This window comes from Rhinatrema bivittatum, chromosome 1 (assembly GCF_901001135.1).
Source record: "Rhinatrema bivittatum chromosome 1, aRhiBiv1.1, whole genome shotgun sequence".
Taxonomy (NCBI): domain Eukaryota; kingdom Metazoa; phylum Chordata; class Amphibia; order Gymnophiona; family Rhinatrematidae; genus Rhinatrema; species Rhinatrema bivittatum.
In genome coordinates, this window is record NC_042615.1 from 305414278 (window position 1) to 305427374 (window position 13097).

Sequence of the window (13097 nt, forward strand, 5' to 3'; positions counted from 1 at the left end):
TCAAATTCAGAATGCAAAAATCACAATTTTATTCTACACTGCAACTACCGCACTCTTCTCTGGTCGTAGAATCAGCGATGCAGCGGGCCAAAAGATCTAAGCTACACGTATCTGCGCCTCCAGGAAAGGAACAATGATTCCTGGATGACTTTGGAAAAAGTGCGTATCAGTCGTCAATGCTATCCTCCCGCATAAGTCAACACCAGCTCTACCTGGTTCAATATTTATACGAGTATCTGCAAACACGAAAGTCGGCGCTTCCTACTCCGGAATAGTCATCTTCAATCACACAACCTATTAGGACATAGAAGGCATTCGACACCTTCTCCGGACTGTGTATAAAGCGTTTGACTCTTCGTCTCGTACGTCAGCTTCTGCCATAGCAGCCCGGAGAATGGCCTGGCTTCGCTCCAGTGCCAATAGGAAATATTTGAGAGGCTGGCAAATTTACCATGCAAAGGTGAGAATCTTTTCAGTAACAGGTTCCAAGAGACTGTGGCAAACTTAAGACCAAGCAGTTGCTGTCCAGTCATTGACCCAGCCATCGTCCTTTGCCACACAGCAGAGGTACTATGCATCCATCCGCAGACAGCCAAATCACCGTTGTCCTTTTAGGAAATAGCAGTATAGACCTGCTCCTTACAACCCGCTACAGCGGGCGCCGCCACAACCTCTTCAAAATAGAAGGGGTAGACTGAGACCGCAGAGAACCCCGGCGCAACAACCTCAGACGACATCCAAGACTGCCCCATCTTTTTAAAGGAGATGCCATCATCGCTGCTACTGAACCCACCAGGCAGGATTACATTGTGCCTACCATGCTGGGAAACTATAACCACAGATCTATGGGTTCTAGAAATAGTAAGACAAGGATATCAACTCCGTTTCAACAACAAACCTACTCAATTGGCACAGGAAATAGCCCTAATCCAGCAGCGAGCAATCCGAATTGTTCCACCTCATGCTTGCAACAAGGGATTCTATTCACCGTATTTCCTAATTCCCAAGACTGATGGGCATCAGCCTGTTTTGGACCTATGCGAGTTGAATAAACACCTAGTCTAGGAGAAGTTCAAAATGGTATTGCTAAAAACAATCTTACCACTTCAACCCAAGGACTGGGTGTGCTCAATAGATCTAAAGGATGCTTATACCCATGTCCCTATCCACCACTCTTCGTGGCAGTACCTCTCCTTCCAATTTCAGTACCAGCATTATCAATACATAGTACTGCCATTCGGCCTCTCAGCAGCCGCCAGGGTTTTCACCAAATGTATAGCAGTGGTGGTGGCACATCTGTCAGCGGGGTATCAAAATATTTCCCTACCTGGACAACTGGCTCATAGTAGCATTGGAACCACAGCTTCTCAATGATTACCTTCAGACTTTGCAATGTTTGAACAGTTTGGGAATTGTAGTCAATTATCAAAAGTCCATTTTCATTCCAACACATGTCTGAACATTATCAAAACCAAAGCTTTCCTATCAGAGGATCGGAAACTGGAGATGTAACATCTTTCGTGCCATCCAGTTACTCAAGCCTTCAATGTGTCAGGGCCTCACTGTACTGGGGCACATGGCAGCGGCCATTCATACTGTTTCCAACACGAGACTGCCCATATGTCATCTACAATGGGGGCTCCAACGACAATGGAGGCAACATTCACAGCCATTAACGTCGTGGGTGAGTTTGACTCCCGCCATGCTGCAGGCTCAAGGAACCGACTCTCAAAACAGGAGCACTGTTAAGTATACCCCCCTCACAACGTAGTTCTTACTACCGATTCCTCTCACAAGGGTTGGGGGGCTCATTTGAACCAGCTACAGGCCCAAGGTCTGTGGTCCGCACGGGAACAACGTCTACAGATCAATCTACTAGAGCTCAGAGCGATAAAGAACACTATTCAAACATTCCTTCCGCACTTGAGTCATGGTCTACACAGACAATCAGGTAACAATGTTCTACATCAACAAACAAGGAGGGTCCGGGTCATGGTCCCTCTGCCAGGAAACCCTTCAGATTCTGGATCACGCATCTCATCACCCAATACACCTTCAAGCGATGTATCTGCTGGGGGCCATCAACACTCAGGCCGACCGTTTTTAAGCCGCATATTCTACCCTCACGAGTGGACACTCAAATCAACAAGTGGCGGGACACTCTTTTCGAGGAGTGGGGAAAGCCAGTGATGGACCTCTGTGACAGAGCTCAACGCGAGTCTGTTTTGCTCGGTTTGGCCCAGTGAACATCGAACGGCGCAGGATGCATTCCTACTGCCATGGTCAGAACCTCAAGGGTTGTGGTTGTTCCAGGAACGCAATTATCACAATCTCCTGGAACTACGAGCCATCAAATACTCTTCGAGCTTTCATGACGATATGTTGTCTGTCAAAAGCTCTGACAACATATCGTCATTATCCATACTGACACCCAAGTGGCGATGCTTTACGTAAACAAGCAAGGAGGTCCATAGAACCTCTGCAAAGAAGCGGTAGAGATTTTGAACTGGTCTCACAGCAAGGGAATTTCCCTACAAGCCACATACATTCCGGGAATCAACAATTCCAAAGCAGACAAGTTGAGCAGAATATTTCACCCGCACAACTGGAAACTGGACCAACGTATGGCCGACCGGATTTTTTCAATTTGGGGTCTCCCCCACAGATCTCTTTGCAACGGAATGCAACCGAAAGGGTCCCCTCTTTTGCTCAGTCTATCCCAGTGCTCACCGGTTGATACAGGATGCATGCCTACTGGATTGGTCTCAATCTGCTCTACCCATTTCCACCAATTCCCCTGATCTCTCACACAATACAGAGATGCATAGAGGACAAAGCAAACCTAATTGTAATTGCTCCAGCATGGCTGCATCAACCATGGTACTCTTACCTACTTCAACTATCAATCTGCAAACCAATTCTTCTGGGGAACGCCCGCACTCTTCTCACCCAACAGAAAGGTTCACTTCTACATCCACTCCACGCATCCTTGAATCTCACTGCATCTAGATTGAACGGCTCACATTCCAAAACCTAAACGTATCTCCACAACTGGAAGATATTTTGGTGGCACCAAGGAAGCTATCCACTCGACTGAACTATCAAAGTGGAAACATTATGCCTCATGGTGGTGTTCTACGGACATAGATCCACTCACATGTCCACCTAAAAGACTTCAGACTTACTTCCACATCCTTTATGCACAAGGTTTAGCCACCGCTTCCTTACGTGTTCATCTCAATGCGATATCAGCGTATCACACTCCACTCAATGGAGAATCTATAGCATGTCATGCTCTGGTTTCCCAATTTATGAAGGGTGTTCTACATTTATAACCTCCAATCAAGAAACCCCCAGTACCCTGGGATGTTAACCCAGTTTTGGAACAACTTATGCTACCTTCCTTTGAACCAATGCAGAACTGCCATCCTAGATACCTATCCTGGAAAGTGCTGTTTTTAATTGCCCTCACTTCAGCATGAAGAATCAGCGAACTTCAGGCACTGGTTCACTATTCGCCTTACTTGGAATTCTACCATGACAGTTACACTACGTACGCACCCTAACCTTCTACCTAAGGTAGTTTCCACCTTTAATTTAAACCGATCTTTCATTCTAAACCGTACGCAAACGACAGCGAGCGGCGTCTTCATTCCTTAGAATGTAAACGTGCTCTTGCATATTATAAATGCACTCAATCTCTTACTAGACCTTCGCAACTCTTCCTCTCATTTTAATCCAAATGCGCCAGGTCTTCCACTTTCAAAGAGAACATTTATCTTCCTGGCTTACCAACTGCATACGTTTCTGTTACCAAAAGTGTTCGGAATCCTTAACTACCACACCCAAAGCACACCAAATTCGTGCCATGGCTACTTCCATTGCTCATTTTCATGATGTCTCTTAGATATCTACAAAGCAGCCACACGGTCTTACCTTCACATCCAATTACTGCTTGGACAAAGTCGGGGGATGTCGCAAAAATGGGGCAGATATTCTCCAAAAGAACACTTAATTAGTTCACTCACTTCAGAACCGTCCGCCTCCTATTCTGTATTGAGCGATCACTGACATACAAATGACCACATGCCTACTACGCTCAGTACTTCAGCCGGGGACTCCCAGACAGCACGGCTAATTCAGCTGCTTATGGGAAACAGTGTTTTCCGTAGATAGCAGATGAATTATGACCCTCCCGCCTCCCCGGACAGTTCCAGCATTGATATAGTCTTGCTTTGACACTGACTGAGGAGCCTCGAGCAGGCACAGGGACAGGCAGGAGGGAGCACCTCATCTAAAAACTTTGGGTGATCTTGGAGAGCTCTGCCACCTAGTGGTACGGAGGACATACCCAGCCAGCATGGCTAATTCATCTATGTACGGAAAACACCGTTCACGGTAAGCAAACTTGCTTTTTTGGTCAATTTTTTTCTACCTTGACTCACTGCTTCTGCAGCCCCACAAAAATTGTGCTGCTTTAAAAAAAAAAAAAACAACAAAAAAAACCCAAAAAAACCAAACAAAATAAACTGACATTTTTGGACCAGAAGAGACTAGTACAGTGAGTCTTTTTTTTTTTGTTTAAAGAACTGCCTGTGTGGTAAAACTGTTTCCCTCTGGCCACAACCTCTGCTATTGCTGCTTGGGACCCAGGTCATGACCAGAAAAATTGTGAAGCTTGTGGACAAGTGTCCCACTGCTCACAACACTCCAGGGCCTTGCATATGGAAGAACTGCTTAAATATGTCACAGTAAATCTTCCTCTTATGGTGCAGCCTCAACTCAGGAAAATTTACTTTATTGAACATGACCACCTTCTGATAGATTCTACACCTTGGCAAAAACTTCTTTCTAGTGAATCCAGGGCAAGGTGTCACATTCAAACTCTCTGTTCCTGTAGTATGCTCTTCAATTAAGGGCCGTTCCTATGGTTCACTTACAGTGAAATGCTTCCTTGGTGACTGAAATTTTACTTGGTCCAATTTATTAATTCACTGTCAGCCTCATGTGCTTTGAGGAAATCCTAGGGGAGTTTCTACACTTCAAGAAAGCTCTCCCAGCAGAACTGGAGAAGCAATAGGTTGAAGTGTTTTGACACTGTATAATACTTACATGAAGATCAGTTTGGCATGTAGAATGTATTGCTTCTAGTAAAGTTGTTTTCTGTTAGAAATGGTTATCACAAGCAGCCTCAAATGATTCAAATGGGTCACATGACTACATTGAAATACCTGAGCATGTGTGTGTGTGTGTATATATATATCAAGTATTTTGCCCTTGTTCTTGAATCAGGAGCTGCACACCTTGTTGCTTTTGAGATGTGAAAATACTGTTCAGTGATAGTTTATTTGGTCTTTAACACAGTCTAAAGTTCTGCACTGGTAAATATTAATTATTTAGTGTTAAATTCCAATTGTACAAATCCTTTATGGTAGGATAAACCAATACTAACTAGACTTCTTAATGTGTTCTTTAACTGCAGGTTGCGTTTACAACAAGAATTTACCATCCAAATATAAACAGTAATGGCAGCATTTGTCTTGATATTCTAAGATCACAGTGGTCCCCTGCTTTAACTATTTCTAAAGGTAAAGAAAGCTAAATTTATTTCTGATTTTAAAAACTTGCATATTCAGGTATTTTAAGCTGCAGTACTTGATTTTTCCTTCTGTAATTTTGTTACCTTTGGTATGTATTTTACAGTAGATTTGAGAAGCAAACTGTGACTACCTTATGGCCAAAAATACCAAAATATTGGAAAGCTGGTAGATATTAATGAATTTGCCAAATGATTAGCCCCCTGCCCAAGTGTACATCCACAATAGATAGTGCAGCAAATATTTTCTTTTTTGAGAGCTGTGTTTTTGCAGGCTTCAGTGTATTCTAGAGCTGAGATTACAGGTAGTATTGAGATTGGCTAACTGCATATCTTGTGTAGATACTTGTTTGAATCCGTGTCTCCTTTAGCTTTCTGAAGAAAACAAAGTATGGTGCTCCTTTTTAATCACTTCTTGTCCCCTTATAAAGTAAGGATTTGTTTTCACTACCCACAAAAACTCTTATCCATCTTGTACCTTTGCTTGTTAAATAATAAACTGGGATAGACATTGAAGCAGTGAAATATAGTGGCTATAGAAGGTCGTATACCCTTACAGAATGTTCTTTTTTGTTGCCTTATAGCCTGGAAGTAAAGTGCATAAAACCAGTGTTTTGTTCCTTGTGTTTGCACATCATACTCCACAACTGCCAAATAAGTCTGTAATTTCTTAGAAAATGAAGTAGAAAAAAAACATGGAATTGCTTGGTTGGATATGTGGCCACCCCATTGTACTACCTACATATGTAAAACACTGGTGTAACTAGTTACCTTCAAAAGCACACACCAAGTGAATTTGGTTCCACCAAATTTAAATTGTATTGTCACATGATAAACTGTTTTGTTTGGTTTTCTCTGCTAGCTGATGCTTTGCAAAGACCTAACCATGAGCACTAAGGAGCTGTCAGAACTCTGGGACAGTTGTGGAAAGGCACATATTTGGGGATGGGTATAAAAATTGCAAAATCCTTGAATATCCCTTGGAGCAAGGTTAAGTTTATTAAGTGGATAGTATATGGCATCACCAAGACCCTGCCTAGATCAAACTGTCCATCCAAACTGGATGACTGAGTAAGGAAGAGCCTGATCAGGGAAACAAGAACTTTCAAAGAACTACAGGTTTCCATGGAAAAGACTGGTTAGTGTTCATATTACAATATCTCGAGCATTCCATAGCTGGCCTGCATGGTAGAGTGGCAAGAAGAAAGTTACTACTCAAAGCATTCTTGAATCCCATTTGAAATTGCAGAGGATTACTCAAGGAAAACTGTAGCCATATGGTGCAATTTTGTGGTTTGAAACTAGAATACACTTTGTGGTCTAAACACAAAGTATTGCATTTGACACAAACCCAACCCAACACAGCACATCACCTCTTCATAGCTAATGTGAAGCATGATGGCATCATGCTATAGAGAAACTTATTGGCAGGGACTGGGCACATCTCAGGATAGAATGTAGAAAAGTACCGGAAAGTCTGAGGGAAAACTTGCCCTCTGCAAGAAAGCTAGAACTGGAACAGAAGTTCACTTTTCAGCATGACACAAAGTGCACAGCCAGAGATACATTGAAGTGGCTAAGAAACAAAAAGGAAATGTCTGGGGCGGGGGAAAGCAAGAGGTTAGTTTCCCTTGGGAGCCTTTGTCCCCCTTGCTTTGCCAGCCTCTGTGTTCTCAATACTGATATCGCCAACACAGTGGAGGATCCTGCATAAAGAAGTGCTCTGTACTAGTGATTGGGAGTGCTGTGAGAAGCTAGAGATACCTGCCCGTTTCCCTTGGGAGCCCTTGTTCCACCTACTTTGCCAGCCCTGGGATCCTCCTTAGCATCTGATATCACTAGCTTGAAGGAGGGACCTGCATAAAAGGGGACTCCCTTCAAAGGGGCCCCCCTCTCGGTGTGTGCCTTTTTTCTTTTCTCTTTATATTGGCTTTATGGAAAGGAAGAAGAAGGTGTGCTCTACTTTTCAGCCAGCTATAGAGGGTTTTATACAGCCATATTTAAATGCAGGATGTTGTAGTTTGCTGCTTCTGCTGCTCATGAAGACTTCTGACTCTGTCCTGTATACCACCAACATTATGTAAGGAGTTGTCTGTGGATTCCCTCGAAGAGGGTCAGCAAGTCTAAAGTTGCAATGCTGCCACTTCAACTGGAGGAACCCCAATGGGTTGAATTCACTTTCTGACTTAAGAACCCAAGAGTCATTTGATTCTACTCCTAAGCCATCTGTTTATTACACTAGAGACTTTATGGAATTTAGTTAGAGGGTTAAAATTGATAATACTTTAAAGACTGGGAGAAGTGTCTACATAAGTTTCTCATTCATGCTTGCTACAAGAACGGGGAAAATTGCAAAATGAAGAGCAAGCTAGGAAATCTCAACATTGAGGACAAGTGCTTCATTGATTAAAGAATTTTTGAAAATTTTTCTAGAATGATCAAACTTAGGTTTTAAAATGTTTCTTAAATCTTCCATTTCCACCTTTGGATTTGCTTAAGAAATTTTTATATGGAATTCCAAATGAATCCTTTCCTCCCATGTCTAAAGTATACTATCTTCCCATTAATGGGTGGGAAGAAACTGAATGTTTCTTCAAGGGTAGTAGTAGATGGGAGTTTGGATTTAACAGGATTTTTTTCAGACTCAGAGGTTATAGTTGCCTCAAGAGCTACTTGCTGAGTTTGTTTTATGGGTCAGAAGATTATAATTCTTGTTGTGGCTAGGTCTACACGAAACTTTTGAAGTTGCTGTAGGTGCTACTTTTGTATTGAGATTTTCCTTCTGTTTAGTGAGATTTGAGGGGATTTTTTTTAACCCTGTTCAACTAAAAGCTTTTCTTCAAAATAGAGTAGTTTCTACTGGGTTTTTTTTTCATAGTCTTCTAGTATTGGGATAATTACCTAGGCTACTGTATGCACCTCCAGTTTCTCCCCATGTGGAGGTCTGATTTATAAATTCTTTCTTGTAATTTTGATTTTTCTGTATTTGTTTACTTGATGTCTTTGAGAATTTTAATAAATGGGGGGCAGGAAGGATTAATTGTCCTGGAGAATCCCAGTCAGCCTTGACCTCAATCTAATAGAATCTGTGGCATGATTTGAAGATTGTTCCTCAGGGCTCCTCAAGTCCTTGACAGAGCTTGAAGAGTTTTATAGAATGATAAAAACATAACAGCAGGAAAAGACCATATGGCCTATCTAGCCCATCCACATCAACTAATTTATCTTTATAATCCCTACCACTCTGAGATTCCCTTTATCCCATGCTTTCTTGAAATCAGATACTACTGTTCTCTTCATCTTCATAAGGATCCTGTTCCATGCATAAGAATACTGTGCAAAGAAATACTATTCATGAGTCTATCCTTTCACAACTCCTCATTCTAGGCCTCGTTCAACAGAAAAGAGGCTCTGCTTCTAGGGTTTACATGCATGGATCTTTAAGTGTGTCCCATATGCTTTAGTATGACGACCACTTATTTTAGTAGCCACTCTTTGGACAGACTCAAACAGGTTTATATCCTTTTGAAGGTATGGCTTCCAGAATTGTACACAGTATTCCAAATGAGGTCTTAATGGGGACTTGTATCGGGCAATATCACCTTTTTTTTTTCTGATGAACATTCCTTATTGTATGCAGCCATGCATAGGTGCAATCACCTCCAGATCCCGTACTACTTTCATGCTTGGAAGAGTTTCCACCCCGTACTGCTTCCTTGCATTTTTTGCATCCTAAATGCATAATTCTGCATTTTTAAGCATTAAATCTTAGCAAAGCTCGAGGAATAGTCTAGGGTCTGGCTACTAAGTCCCTCATGTTTCCCACACCTTCCTGGCTATCTACCTTGTAGACTTTATCATTGGCAAAAAGATAAGCCTTTCCATAGTATCACTCATGAAAATGTTGAAAATCTGTTCAAGGACTGACCTGCAATCCACTGCTAGTAACACCCCCACTTTGAGAGCTCAATTTACTGTTACTATCTGTCTCCCATTTCAACCACTTTCTGTCACTTTAGGGTCCATACCAAGGGCGCTCAGTTTATAAGAAAAGTTTAACATTTCTCACTGCATTCCCTTCATAGGTGTCTCCCTGTCGTCACTGGCTGGTGAGTACTTGTTTTTTTTCCCGGTCGATTCCGGTTAAACAATTTTTGTCAGAAGGCCGTTGACGGCTGTCCGGCCTTCATAATGGCAACGGGTTTTAAAAAAGTGCCCAAACTGCCCTCGCACTGTCGATCACCAACCCGCATGTCGAGTGTGTGCTGTGCTTGGGTGAGTCGTGTGATCTCCTGTCCACAATGTGCTGAAATGACTGCCAAAGGTAGGCTAGCCCATCAGGAGAAGATGGAACATCTCTTCCATATTCAATTAATATCATAGACGCCAACATCAACTCAGTCGTCTCCGGCTGGAGCGGCTAAAAAATTAGTAATTCAAAAGCGCCGTCCTGTCTGCTCTGGTGACCGATTATCACCAACTCCATCCCAGTCATCTGTAAAATCTAGATCGGTGCTTGAGAAAAGCATCGCCATCATTGGAATTTGACACCCAATGTTGCATTGGCTCCGGGAACCCCGTCGATACCAAGGAAACCATCGCTGAAAAGGTCTCGAGTGGAAGAGCCCTCGATGCCTCACTCCAAGGCGTTTCCCGCTGGTAACAGTGCCAGGTACCGAGCCACCAGAAACCTGTGGAAGTGCCGGTTCCGCCTTCTCTGCCACCCCCTATAGCTGCTCTGAACTCACCAGCTATACGGGAGGAACTGGATGGTTTTATCCGCCAGGCAGACGCTCTCCAAGATCTTCAACCATCGATGCCATTTATTTAGAGCTTTCCTATACCGACATTCATGTAACATCACATCAGTTTACATAGAATTCGGGTTACTTAACGCAGAAGCAGAAAGTACAGTTAACAATAAAACTAGGGGGTGGAAGGAACAAGAGAGAGGTAGAGAAGAGGGGTACCAGGAAGGGGGTAGAGGGTGAAAGGGTCAGGTGGTTTCTTAGTACATCTGTTTCAAAATACAGAAGAATTTATATAATTTATAATACATAGGTTTCATCATACATAGGAATTTATACCGTGATTGTATAACAAACAGGGTTACATACAAAGTTGAAACAAGGCTAATATGCCAAGGGTTATATACAAGGAAAAATATATATGTAAACAGAGGTGGTGTAGCAGATGGTGCTAACAGCATCATGTACAGTTCGGGAAGGAGGGGGCAGGGAGAAGGGGGATACCTGTGCCGATGCCAGCACAGAGGCTGATGCCAAAGCTGGACCTTTCAATCTGCGCCAATCCTTTCAAAGCTCGATGCCCTCGTCGGTGCTCTCCCAGTACAACCAACGACACCGAAAATACCAATCCCCGTGAGTGAAGACGACGCCTGAACCCGGTCCAGGGCCGTCTGGGATTTCTCGGCTGATAATTCTGGTGTCTCCATCGATGCCACCGCAAAAACCATTGATGCATTTGTTCATACCTCACTCTACTTCCCCATGATGCCCTTCATCGGATACCTGGGAGGAGGAAGACACAGATTCCTCATCAGAAGATATACTGTCTGAGCCATCCCCACCTAAAGAAAGGAAGTCACCTCCAGAGGACCTCTCCTTTTCAAACTTTGTAAAGGAGATGGCTGATAACATTCCTTTTCAACTAGTAGCAGAAGAGGACACCAGGCAGAAGACCCTGGAAGTTCTGCAGTTTGTGGATCCTCCTAAGGAGGTTTTAGCAATCTGTCCATGAAGTCCTGGTTGACTTACAACACAGACTGTGGGAGCATTTATGTGAACAAGTGTGAACATAAGTGCATCAAGAGGATGGACGAGTGAACAAGAGGATGGATGCCACCTACCTAGTTCAGCATATTCCAGGTTACCAAAAGGCCCAACTCCCACACCAATCTGTGGTGGTAGAATCCGCCCAGAAGAAATCAGAGGATACATCCCCACTCATCGACACCTGGCAAAGAACAAAAGTTCTTAGTCACTCTGGGCAGAAAGGTCTTTCAAGGCTCAATGCTTGTTTCCAGGATAGCATCATATCAATTATATTTGACTCAGTATCAGCGCAATCTCTGGAAGCAGATGCAACAACCATCTGAGACTTTACCTCAACAATATCAAGACTCAGTAAATGACATACACAAGGGCCTAGAAGCAGGCAAACATTTAAGTCCGTGCAGCCTATGATGGTTTTGAAACCTTGTCCAGGATGGCTGCAACTGGAATCAGTGCATGTAGGTGGGCCTGGCTGAAGGCCTCTGACCTCAGGCCTGAGGTTCAGGAAAAGCTAGCAGATTTGCCTTGTGCTGGTTACAACCTTTTTGGGGGTAAGGTTCAGGATGCAGTGGCACAGTTAAAAGAACACCCTTAAACTCTGCGCCAGCTCTCTGCTTTTCCAACAAACACCATCTTCTGCACGTAGAACAGTACGAAAGGACACCAGAAAACCCTATTACCGACCACAGAGGTATTATCCACCAGCACCCCATGGTAGGGCATCTAGACCAGCACTCTGAAGTCAGCCTAGGCAAACAAGGGGCACCTAGGCCTCAACCTCTGCCTCAGACAGGCCCAGCATCAGGATTTTGAGAACCCACCAGAGGACAGCAGCCACTCCACCAACCCGATCCTAAATCTACCAGTGGGAGGTCTGGTCTCTTTTTTTTTTTTCAACACAATTGGTCAAACATCGCAACAGATCAATGGGTACTATCCATTATAACACATGGTTACCAACTGGATTTTCTCACAGTACCAAAAGACTCTCCACCAAAGTATCTTTGAATACACAAAGATCATATCAGTCTCCTGAACACAACTATCCACTCTTCTGAGAGCCAGGGCCGTGGAACCAGTTCCACGACCTCAGCAGGGCAGAGGATTCTACTCCCATTATGTCCTCATTCCAAAGAAAACAGGAGGCATACGTCCCATCTTAGACCTCCGCAGTCTCAATAAATTTCTACGGAAAGAAAAATTCAGAATGGTCTCCTTAGGCACCATGCTTCCCCTTCTTCAAGCAGGAGACTGGCTCTGTTCTCTGGATCTGCAAGACACGCTCACATTCCAATATTACCTCATCGCATGTTTCTGCGTTTCCTGGAGGGTCATCAGCATTTCCAATACCGGATTCTGCTATTTTGGACTTGCCGCAACACCCTGAGTATTCACAAAGTGCCTAATGGTAGCAGCAGCTCATTTGCACAAGGAAAGTGTACACATTTTTCCTTCCCTGGACGACTGGCTCATCAGAAGCCAGTCGAAGCAAGCAGCTCTCGCCTCTCCTATGCTCACAATCTGCTCCACTCAGGATTCCTAATCAACTACCAGAAATCCCACCTCATACCATCTTGCCTACTGCAATTCATTGGAGCAGAGTTGAACACCATAATATCAAGAGCCTTCCTCCCAGAGGACTGTGCAGAGACACTCCCTCCTCATTAGTGAAATCTCTGCGCACAAAGACAGGCGACAGCACATCA

The 13097-nt window shown here is 43.6% G+C and overlaps 1 protein-coding gene across 3 annotated transcripts in view; it reads left to right on the forward strand.

Annotated features, from left to right (window-relative positions):
• Positions 1–13097, forward strand: part of UBE2D3 (ubiquitin conjugating enzyme E2 D3) — a 125446-nt gene that overhangs the window by 55075 nt on the left and 57274 nt on the right. For all 3 annotated transcript variants that reach the window (XM_029597036.1, XM_029597044.1, XM_029597039.1), the window contains exon 5: positions 5483–5588. In XM_029597036.1, the coding sequence (XP_029452896.1) occupies positions 5483–5588 (106 nt within the window). The remainder of the gene's footprint in view (positions 1–5482; positions 5589–13097) is intronic.